Raw genomic sequence first — 12,131 nt, forward strand, 5'->3', positions numbered from 1 at the left:
GAGACAGCTAGTCTCCTCTTGGATTATTGTTGACCAAGGCTCTCCACTTCCCTCTTGCTCTTCTCTCCCACCTATGGCTCCAGACGCAGCCTCAAGCCCATGGTCAGTGTTATGGTCACTGGAATGGGAAGTTGATATTCACTCTGTGGTGAGTCAACCTTCAATGGTCCTCCTGTGGATTGTATGGATTATTTGTCGTCTCAGAGTGGCTTTCTCTTGGTCTGGACTTTTGAGAAATGTCAGGTAATTTCAACAGTTGTGCCAGCCAAACATGATCAGGAAGGGAAATGTGTTACCTAGGAAAAGCTTTGCAATGCCAAAGCTCAATAAAAATTATTTTTCATTTGTAATTCCTAGATTCTTATTAACAATAAACCAGTAAATAGGTGAAAATCAATTTCCACTGGAGTCGATACTAGAATTAAAAAAAAAAAGTCTTACTGAACACCTGAGTACTTTGTTTTATGATGTCAGTTTCCTGTAGATTGTTTCTATTTTTTATGTTGAGCCATATGGAGGACATTTATTCAATAGGTTTATTAAACTTTTATATTTGCACCACTTGCATAAACTGCTTAAAAATTATGATGATGAAACTCCTGTCTTTGGATAGTCCTTTGTTTTCTTTCCTTGTCTTTCTTTTTTATTGCCTCAGGAAATTCTTCTGAAATGGCAATGTTTCTCATTTAACTAATTTAAAAATTGCTCACCTCACCCTATGCCCTCTTCCTCCCTTACTTTGGTAGAAATGCTTTTATGAAACTGCACTTTACTGTGATGATTTGCGCCTTCTTGATGAGCATGGAAAGAAATAGTCCTATCTGTGGTTACTCTGTCGATACTCCTGAGAGCATGTGTCACGCATGACCCTTGGGCCTCCGTGCGAGAACCCCCAGGAGACACTGCTCTCCACTGTCAATTAGAGCTGACAGAAGGGCTAGCTCAGCCGGGATGCTGCCTAGCCCAGCAAGCTAGAATTGCGTCGTAAGGGTCACCGGACAGGGAATGAGATGAGAAAAAAAATCCCGTTACCAAAACTTGCTTTAGGAGGAGTACTATATATAGTTAAAGGGACTATTTGGAGAAGCCACTTGGGGAGGTGCTAAGAATTTCAAGGAGCATGATCAAGCAGCCGTATGCTCCATAAACTTCCCTCTGAGCATCTTGGCTGGATTTAACTGGAGATCTTTTGTTTGCTGGGTGGGGCATGGAATTTTAGGACCAGAGACAAATTGCCTGGGATACTGGATGAGAAGCTGAACCCTGTCAGCAATCCTTTTTTTTTAAACCTCTTTAAGCAGCTCCTCTGTAAATAAATGTGGAAGAGATATTTTAAAGACTATTGACATGAAGGGAGGCCAAAGCAGCTTTCCCACAGACCTTCCTACCTTGATTGAGCCCTAATGTAAGTGCCTTGTATAGTTGAACTTCTCCTGAGAAACTGATTAGTTTTTGTGTTTATGGTCTTTGGGACTCATAACCAGCCCCGGTTTCCTCTTTGAGGTGGCTGGAGCAGGGCTTAGAGCTAAATGTGTTGTCCACGTACCTCTCACAAGTGTGTAGGAGTCCCCGTATGCCTTCTGTCTTAACCTCATTCCCAGGCCCATTTTATTGTTTAGCCTTTATTTCCTCTTGCCTAATTTTTCCTACTTATTTTATCTTGTCAAACAGTATACATCTTCTCAGACCACCTTAACTCCCTACTCTTTTAGCTTTTAAATTATTGTTTAGAAGTATTTTATATAAATATTCTCCTCCTCTTTCAGGGGCGGGGGGGAGGAGCAGAGGGAGAGGGAGAGGGAGAGAGAATCCCAAGTGGGCTCCAGGCTCAGCCCGGAGTCCAACGCAGGGCTCAGTCTCACAACCCTGAGATCATGACCTGAGCTGAAATCAAGAGTCAGAGGCTCAACCGACTGAGCCACCCAGGCGCCCCTCCTCCTCTTTCTCTTCCTTCTTTTTTTTCTTCCTCTCCCTTCTCCTCTCTTGTGGTTGCTTCATAAGAGTAACAGCAATTATTTCATATCCCTTATTATTGGCCTTTGTTTCAAGAGCTGGCCTCCATTGTTGTGATTCTACATAAACCGACAAAGTAACCAAAGGGCATGTTTTGGATGAAGATTCATAATACATATGGGGGAGGGAGGGAGGCAGTGCTCAATCAATTTGCCAAATAGTAAAGGCTATATTGTTATACAAATAAACATAGACACAGGAAAGCAGCAAATGGTATTAACTATACAGGATCTAAAGACAATAAAGGGGCGCCTGGGTGGCGCAGTCGTTAAGTGTCTGCCTTTGGCTCAGGTCATGATCTCAGGGTCCTGGGATCGAACCCCCACATCAGACTCCCTGCTCAGCAGGGACTGTTTCTCCCTCTCCCACTGCCCTCCCAACCCCGCCTCGTGAGTTCTCTCTCAAAGAAATCAATAAAATCTTTAAAACAAAATAAAGACACAATAAAACACAAGTGAATTGTACTACACCTCACCAAATAAAGCTGTTATGTATATTGATATTAAAAGTAATTTAATATAGAGTTAGTACTATTCACTTATAGTAAAACTAATAATAAATTATCAGACTAACCTCCTAATAACAGTATTTCCGGTTGCCTATCAGACATTTCCACCAAGATGTCCCAAGGGCACATTAAACTCAACATCTTCAGTACAAAACTCAGCATCTCTGGAAACCCTCACCACTGCCCATACTTCTTCCTTCTTAGTCACTTACATCACTGTTCAGATTCCTCTCTAGAACCCTACATTCAGTCAGTGACCCAGTCCCTTGCTTACGTTTGAAATCCTTCTTGAGTGCAGACTCTCTGCTTCTAAAGCCATTTTGGATCCTACTGTCTCTCCTCTTAGCCTGAGTTCTCCCGTGAGGGTGTGTATTACAGGGCGTACATAAAACTGTCTTCTGGATAAGTGGAGAAAATATTAGAGCTTCTATTTATGTTTTTATCTCTTCAACATTTCTGGCTTTTATAAAGCATACCAGTTAAATATGTAAATAAATAATAGTCACATGTAGGAGTATGGGCTCAGAAATTTCTAATGGAGTGTAGAGTCAAAATGGTTGGGAGATGATCAATGTTCACCAGACTATTGTGGTTCGTCATGCTGCCTTCAGTCTAACTTCCCCACCATTTTATTACTCATCCATGAGGTAAAGTGCTCAGAACAAGCTAAGTACTATTTGTTAGCTATTAGTATTATTATCCTATCCCCAAACTTAACTTTCTGTCACCATCTTAAATCCTCATTATCAAACATCTGGATTTTTACTTCCAAGTCTTAAATCAGTTGGTTCTCATATTGGGATCCCCAGGGTGAGCTCCTTGGCTCCTGGCCTGCTTCGCCAAGTCTACGTGAGCAGAAGCTGCACTCGGGGCTCTGGCTACTTAGAGGAGGAAGACTGCCGTGGCCCAGCGCCACAATAAGACGTGTTCACTTTGCTTCTAGCCCCTCCCTTGGTCACTTCCCATAACACGTCACATCCCTGAACCACACAAGTCATTATGCCATCGCCCAGCAAAGAAAAACATATAGGCTTTAGATTATCTATAACATAAAGTCCACATTTCCTTGGGAGAATGAGGAGACTAAAATATATTGGAAAGTATCTGCCTGGGATTTGTGGAGTTTTGTGTTCTGCATTTGCTGAGCAAAAGGAAGGTGGGGAAACCCCCTAGTGTTAAGTCTTCGGAGTCAGGTGACATGAATTCAAACCTGTCCCTCTCAAGTGTGATCTTGGGTAAATTGCTACGTATCTCCCTACCTCAGTTTTCTTATCTGTAAAAGGGCACAATGATACCTTCCTCACTGGATTGTAGGACAACATGTTATCATGTTCTTGGGGACCAACAGGTTTTTAATAAATGGTAGCTCTTGTCATTTGCCACATTCTGACACTTTCAGAAAGTCTTAGGAAGCCTCCCACTAAAGGGATATTCAACACATTCTAGTTAGAGAGGACTTCTTGAAAGCAGTGCCAACTAAATGGGAGCTGACAAACCTAGGAAGGTCTTAGGCAGTGCCCAGAGTGTAGCATGGTGTGGCTGGAGCAGGGGCAGAGGGCTGGGTGGGCCTGGGGAGCCGGACTGGGTCAGAGAATAGACTATCTTCTCTTTTTTATGACACTGCAGAGTTTTCATTGCGACCGACTTTATTTCCATAAGATAGCACATGCACAGACCACTCCATACAACCCTCAGAAAACTAAAGGAGCACCTTTATTTTATACAAACAGTATAAAATGTTCATTATGTAAGAGCTGTGTTCTGTTTACAATATATTATATTGCTTCAAGCCAATGCCAAAAGTCCATACATTATAGTCCCTATTTTATTGTGTTTACAATATATTATATTGTTAAATGCCACTGCCACAATGTTCTTTTTTTTTTTTTTCTTTCTTCTTTCTTTCTTTCAATACTGAATTCTCTGGAATCACGGTAAGGTCAAAATATATTGTATGGAGAGTTTAAGAACAAGGGGAATTTAAAAAATGTGACAAATGTCTAAACACATGACAGTAAAATTAGAAATGTTGTAACTTCAATAAGGTTAACTGCTCCATCCAAACCCTTGATTTATGCATTTTGTTCTATTTACCTTCTCCAGTGTTCCCTAGCCCCTCGACACCATGAGTGCATTGTGATTTTGGAAATTATTCGCCAGCTACACAACTGAAAAGACACAATTTTAACCTGATCAACTGACATAATATCAAATCTGTTCCAAAGCACTGAAACAAGAAATCTATACCATCCCACTACAGACGTACTTAGAAAACTTAAAAGGAAGAGTAAATATCAGCTCAGTGATTTATAATGAAGCTAATAAAATTCAGGCCAGTATTCTTAACTGTAATGAACATTATTTGAACATTCAACACATGAAAGGTTAACAAAGGCTATGAACTTGGTGTAACTTAAAACGTTTCAGATGTCGGAGTTCACCAGATGTAATTGGATTCAGGTGGGTCCTGCCGCTCCTCAGCCTTTTTAAGTGAAGGCGTGCGCTGCCTGAGCCGCGTGCTTGCTGGCCTCAGGGCGTGCATGAGGCTGGCTCCGTACCCTGTAAAATTATTCACAGCTTAAAAGAAAAGAAACTACAAAAACAGGCTCTTCAGATTCATTATTAACCATTCAAATGAAATCCATTTTCCCTTTTCAACCCAGAGTGAAAGACCACAGCCACCACAAAAAGCCACCTGAATGAAGAGATGTTACAGGTTCAAGATCTCTCCTAAAAAAGAAACCCATTTTAGGAACTCCATCAAATCTGGCTTCCATCAAAGCTCTGACTCACTATAGATTTTGGTCATGCAGAAACTCTTGATGCAAAGTTTGGATGGATGTGCTCGAATGAAGGATTTTCTCCACCCAAGGTCTGGTAAGGATGTGGCACTGAGGTCCCCAAAGCAGGGATGCACCTGCAGAGGATTTGATCATTTTCACTGAGTTGCAAAACCAGCCTCGATTATATTGATCCAGAACACGCCCACTCTTCATATCGATCACACAATCAAGTGTGGCTATTGCATTTATACAAAATGGGAATTTTGTAAGAAGGACTTCCATGATACATTTTAGAGAAGGGTTATGATTTGAATGGATTCCTTATCAATGGGGATTTGTCAGTTTCAGTCATGGCCGGCATCTATCCATTTCCAGCTTAGTTTAGGTGGACAGTAGCACTAATTTCCATCACTTCAGACCTCCCTTTCTCCTACTTGTGAACTTCTGGAGGTGCTTGGGGCACTGACTCATTTCTACTGATTTCCTAAAACGGATCCAAGACAGCAATCACATTTAAAAAATCTGCCTCCATCTTGCTGTGCATTAGAGTCAAGTTTGGCATTCCATTTGTTCCCTGTGGTTTTTAAATGCAAGCATGCCATTAAGTAACTACTGAGAACAGAATACTTTGTTCCTGAATGTGTTTCTTTGAATTGTCAGTATGTAGGCTAGTAGCTCAAGGAACAGCCAGAACATGAGCCAACAATGCGCTGGAGTAAATCCCTACCCTGCTGTTCTCCCCGCCACCCATGAAGCCTCAACCTCCCTGCTGGGGAGGGTGAGCCTCAGCCAGGAAGTCTGTCTCCAATGTCCTCCTCCCCAGTAGCATGTCTGGGTGCCCGAGACCTCCCAGACTGTCACCTCGCTGGGAGTCTGTTCTCAGCAGAACTCCGTGCCTCTGCGCTTCCTCGTCACCTCCCCCTGGTCAAAATAAACCTCTTTCTGATTCTCTAAGCAAATGTACAAAATGGTTGGGTGGCCTCTCTTGGACAACACATTTGCATTTTAATCAGGCACCGGGGTATCTTCTTGAGGCAACGCCTTGATCTGAGGGAGGTACATTGATGACAAAACTCTCAGCAGCAGGTCGAGAAGTGGTGGTGGGTGGGGGCTGGTGGACCTGTCCGAATTGCTCATCGATGCCACCCAAGGGCCCCTGACTTGCCTTTTTTTTGGAGGTGTGACTGCTGTACTCTCAGCCATCACTCTTGGTCACCAGGTCCCAAATATTGGTCCCTGAAGATCCCTGTAACTGACTCCTGGGATGTATAGTGTGACCTCAGGCCATTCCTAGGCCCGAGGATGTCTCAAAAGTTACTTGCATCCTGAGTTAAGGGTGGCATAAAGGATTTGGTTTACTCTCTCCCAAAGTGTCTCTAGAAATGGTTCGTTTTCTATAGGTCTTTTAGCCCCCCAAAAACTTCCCCCAAGTGTGTCCCTGCAGGGATACAATTCATCCATTACTATCTGGGGAAAGAATTATTTTCCAGAGGAGCTTGTTAAGCTACACCCACCTGAAGCCAATTCAATCTACCATCTAGTCAATTTAGCGCCTGACAAGACTCAAGCCAATGGCTTAGTGTAGCCTAGACCAGACACCAACCAGCCTTAAAACTAACAAACAAAAAAGCATGTATACCTACATATAAGTATATTAGATATACATCATAATAATATAATGTGAACATTATAAAATATGCACAAAAATTAGAGATTTGGGATCGAGATATATAAATATATTTATATATATGTTTATATATAAATATAATAACATAAAATAAAAAACTATTGTCAAATCTGTCTTTTCCATCCACCTAACTGATCATTTCCATACTCCCTGGGCTACATGGACCACACTTTGGAGACTGCAGATCTAGAAAAACATTGGATGTGAAGGTGATCTGTTCCATTTGTGTCCATTATTTTGGAGACTCACTGTGACAGGCACAATCTGAACTTCCGCATTTGAAGGCTCCTCTGAAGCCTTCCTTCCCTCAAAGGAAAAGTGGAGCTGGGCCCACAGCTAGGAGACGGAATGCTAGCTGCCAGATGTACCGAAACCACAATGTTTAGCTTGTTCCCTTGCTCACTGACTGTCCTTCCCGCTAGAACCTGGGCTCCACCAGGCAGGGCATTTTCTGTCTGCTCACTGGCAGGTCTTCAACGCTTGGATTCCTGCTTGGAACAGAGAAGATATCAATCAAAATGAAATGGTTGAATTTAACCAGCTTCATTTTGTGTCGAAAACAGGCCAGTGGTTTATCATCTCTACAGCTAGCTCATTTTGGGTAGTCAGTAAATTTTAAAAAGCTCAGCTCCATTATAATCTCTCTCCCATACTCCATAGACCTTTCCTTTCTTTCTTTTTTTTTTTTTTGGCCTCAAAAGATCTTATTTAAAGTATACCATAACCATTAACATTTAATGATCTTAAAAGAGCAAAATTCTTCATGTTTTATATGCTCACGGATAGATCTTGAAGGATAAAATCAGAGCCAAATAGATCTATATATTTGGTTTAAACTCTTATACTTGTTATTTCTTTCATAGTTACCACACTGTATGACCAAATCAACCTGAATTACTGATTTCACTTAGAAAAGAGCCACGGAGCTGTTTTATAGATGTGGTGATAATTTACACAGCTGCATTGCCCTTAGACACTAAAACTTAGACTCGAAGGTTTAAAGAGTTGAGGGGGCCAGGGGGGAGCACCGAGGAGAGGAGGCAGAGAGGGGGAAGCTGCTTTTACTAACACAGAAGGCAGGGCTGAGCTATGGGTTATCCATTAGCCCCAGGAGCCAAGACAAGTTAGAGGCGGGCTCTCCCGATGTCTTCCACTCACTCACTTTTATTGCAGTTTCTCCCGTGCCAGCCTTCCTGACATTGGCATTGGTTGGGCTCGTGGCAGGTTCCGTGGGTACCACAGCCAGGCTCGCAGACAGCTAGAATCGGAGGAGATAGAAAGTGTTTTCTGAGCTTTCATTTTCAGAATTAGCTGCTTCTCCTGCAGTTCTTTAGAATGTGTTTTATTGGGGAGCCTGGGTGGCTCAGTCGGTTAAGCGTCTGCCTTCGGCTCAGGTCATGGTCCCAGGGTCCTGGGATTGAGCCCCACATTGGGCTCCCTGCTCAGTGGGAGAGTCTGCTTCTCCCTCTCTCTCTGACCTTCCTCCCCACTTGTGCTCTCTCTCTGTCTCAAATTAAAAAAAAAAAAAAGAGCTTTAAAAAAAAAGGAAAGTGTTTTATTTTGGGCTTCATCCCTTGTTGTTGTTGTTGTTTTTTCTAAGCCAATCTCCAGCTATAAGTCAGTTTGGGACTTTTTGGAAAAAGGCCCAAGAGAGATGGCAAACTAAAGTTGATGCTTCTCAATCACAAAAGATGGCTCAGTAGGACTCAGAAACTGCTGGAATGGAAGCTCATTTTCCTTAAGAAAACCCCGGATAGTTAAAAAGCTGAATTGCTCGCGTGTGAATGTGTCTGTGTTTTCCCATGCATGGGTTTCAGACAATGTCTTTGTTCTAGATAAAGGGAACACAGATGTCCGTGAAGAAAGGTTCATTGTGATGCTTAGGCAACATGCAGTAGGTCCAGAAGTTGTGTAGGAGGAGATCCCCAAGCCCGGGCTGATTCCGTGGATGGGTACTTACGCTTTGAACAGAGGTCTCCTTGGTAGCCTTTGGAGCACTTACATTTGCTTTTACCAATGCATTTACCTCCATTTCGACAGGGCTGTGGGCATTTGCCTGAAACAGAGGAGAATGCAAATAAGCAAGGAACTCAGTGCTTCATTCAGAGGTCATCACATTTTTCAAAGGAATTGCAGGGCTTTGGAGGGTAAATGCTTTTTTTTAAAAAAGATTTTATTTATTTATTTGACAGAGAGAGTGAGAGAGCACAAGCAGGGGGAGCAGGAGAAGGAGAGGGAGAAGCTGGCTCCCCACTGAGCAGGGAGCCCAATGCGGGGCTCGATCCCAGGACCCTGGGATCATGACCTGAGCCCAAGGCAGACGCTTAACCGACTGAGCCACCCAGGCGCCCAGAGGATAAATGCTTTTAAATGGCAGCTATTCCCACTTAATCAGACCTGCTCTGGCTTTGATACTGTTCGAATTTCATTCTTGGAACAAATGGGCTCGTATTTTTACTTGTGATTTCTAATGTATATCTGCTACAATAAATGTGTTGCCCACATGCTACATTTATGTTACTTTTTAATAAACAGAACAAAATTCTGATTCATAAACGCTTGTAATTTAAGGTACAGTACAAGTTAAGATGTGAATAAGCCGCCAAGTGATCTTTTCTCTGAGTTCTGACTTTGCATGTTACTCTTTCTGAAAGCAGGCCTACACCTGCACCCAGCAGTATCTTTCCTAGCTTAGGATGCTCCAGAGAGCAGGGCTTGTATGCAGAGAGTTTCTTTGCTAAAGTGATCCTAGGAAACCGGAATGGGGGACAAGGAGAGCAAAGGATGGAAGGAGGAAAAGCCAACACAGAAGTGTGCGTGTGGGTTGGTCATTATTATAGGCACCCAGGCTCTCTCCTGCAGGGTCCTTCTGAGGAGCCATGGAGACTGCACCTTCAAGTCACTTTTAAGAAGGGAGAGGGGGAGCATTTGTTCTTTGGCACCTGTCTCCCGCTAATCGAGGGTCACCCTATGGGATGACTTCCTCACATTTCCAGTCTGCCACTATGTGAGTGTAGACTGATTTTGTAGGACTCAGAGGAGCCTCTGGGTAGAAAGCAGGAGAAGCGTGGAGCAGTTAAGATGGGGTACAATCAGGTTATGCCTGTGCAAAACAGGTTCCCCCAGCAGTGACTGGAGTGAAAGGTGGGCTGAGGAGATATGAGGTAGGGCACCAAAGGGGCCCCATCCCACACCTGTGCTTTTTTCTAGAATGTCTTAGATCCTCACAATACATCATTCTTTCTGTTATGTCAGTGCCAAATGAGAAGTGCTAATGTTTTCATAGCTCTTTGGGTTACAGGGTTTTAGAGCTGGAGTGGGGTCCTAAATGTAAAAAATGATATAATGATTGTCTTCTTATTCCAGAAGCTATTTATTCTCTTTCTGCAATCTAGAATTTGCCATCCTGAGGCTGAATGTTTTGAAGAAGTAGAAGAAAAAGGATTGTTCACCCAGAGCTGAGACCGCATCCCGTGACGGGCATGATGACGTTCCAGAGAGAGCAAATAGCCATTAGGTTTTGGTAGTGGAGGGGTCTGGATTTTTTTATTGTTGTTCTTTTTCTTTTTTTACATTTTAGCAGAACACTCACTACAATATATAAGGAGAAGAAATGAAATCTTTATCATAAAACAACACCCTTTTATTCTCTAAGCTCTTCTTTTTATGGTCAAGTGAGCCTTCGAAAGAAGTGAGCTACTCTATGTTTTATCAGCAAGCACTATGTTTGATAAACATGAATTCCATATGCAAATTATTTTGCCGAAACACTTTGCTTCTCTTTTCACTTATCCAAAAGTACTTTCTTCATGTATAAATCGACCATTGTCGTGCAGACAATACAGACATAATAGTGAGATGTTAGAGTCTCTCAAAGACCTGGAATACCATTTCACCTTTAAGTTTTTCTGATGCAGGGATGTTCTAGAAACAGGCATCAAACAACCTTAATAATAAAATACCACCTTTTCATTGACCATTAAAAATCCAAAAGGTTCCTTTTGCTAGGTTTGGATACAAAGAATAGCATTTACTATTTGGTCAAGATCCCAACTCTTACCTAAAGGAAAGGAATGCCTAACTCTGAATTTCCATTTGTATCAATGAACCATCTGACCCCACTGTACGTACAAAATTGGTTCATATCACAGTACTCTGCCATGCACTTGGGTTTTTCAAGTAAACAAGACATGGGGCAATAATTATGTGGCAGAAAAGACAGTACTTATTGTGAAATGCTTGGTGAGCCCAAATTTCCCCACATTCAATGAGAGGCGAACTTGGTAGCCAGGGTATCACAGAGAATGACTGGTGGAGAGAACCTTTTCATTGGCTCCATGGGTCTTTTTGTTTTCTTGGTCAGAGGAAAGTGAGAGTCCTTAGGTTCACCACAGCCAGGAATAAGGATGTTCTCTCTTGGTTATCACACAGCAGAAATGTGATTACAGGTGACTGTCCCAAGGCCATTCCAAATCAAATCTTATGAAGCCAAAGCCTCATGAAGGTCTGATTGCTTTAAAAATCAGAATCCTCTAAGTGTCTTTAACATTGACTTCCTTTTCCTGAAAATATTTTGCAACAAATTCTATCCATTGGACAGTGGGAAAGTGAGCCAACTTGAAAGATTACACATTTTTACCTAAAACAGACTAAGCATTGCCTGAAGGCAAACAGATTTGACTAAGTTTATATGTTAGCATTTTTACTATAACCAGTGGATGAGTCCAGGGAGACAATGAGTTAGGGATCGACAAAATAAGGACATTAAACTTCCTCTGCCCATCGGATTGTAGGATAACGTAAATGCGTGACTCTGCTTCACATAGAAAACAGACAAAAATGGTTTATAATAGTGTCAACAACTATCATCTCTGGGTCTTAGGATTATGGGTGATTTTTAATTGTTTTATTCAGTATTCTAAATTTTTTTTTAGTATTCTAAATTTTTTTAATAAAGGACATTTTATACAGAGGACTTTTTTTTTTTTAGTCCCATAGATTTTATTTTATTTTTTTATTATATTCAGTTAGCCAACATATAGTACATCATTAGTATTTGGTGTAGTGTTCAAAGATTCATTAGTTGTGTATAACACCCAGTGCTCATCACAACAGGTGCCCTCCTTAATACTCTTCACCT

General features: G+C 41.9%; 1 protein-coding gene across 1 annotated transcript in view; it reads right to left on the bottom strand.

The window, feature by feature from the left end:
* Positions 1 to 4,149: 4,149 nt before the first annotated feature.
* Positions 4,150 to 12,131, bottom strand: part of WIF1 (Wnt inhibitory factor 1) — a 67,777-nt gene continuing 59,795 nt past the window's right edge. Inside the window, exons 8-10 of the mRNA XM_006731925.3 lie at positions 8,952 to 9,047; positions 8,154 to 8,249; positions 4,150 to 5,080 (exon numbers count right to left, since the gene is read on the bottom strand). Of these exons, the coding sequence (XP_006731988.1) occupies positions 4,959 to 5,080; positions 8,154 to 8,249; positions 8,952 to 9,047 (314 nt within the window). The 3' untranslated portion in view covers positions 4,150 to 4,958. The remainder of the gene's footprint in view (positions 5,081 to 8,153; positions 8,250 to 8,951; positions 9,048 to 12,131) is intronic.

The sequence above is a fragment of the Leptonychotes weddellii genome, chromosome 5 (assembly GCF_054177405.1).
Source record: "Leptonychotes weddellii isolate Sample4059 chromosome 5, ASM5417740v2, whole genome shotgun sequence".
Taxonomy (NCBI): Eukaryota; Metazoa; Chordata; class Mammalia; order Carnivora; family Phocidae; genus Leptonychotes; species Leptonychotes weddellii.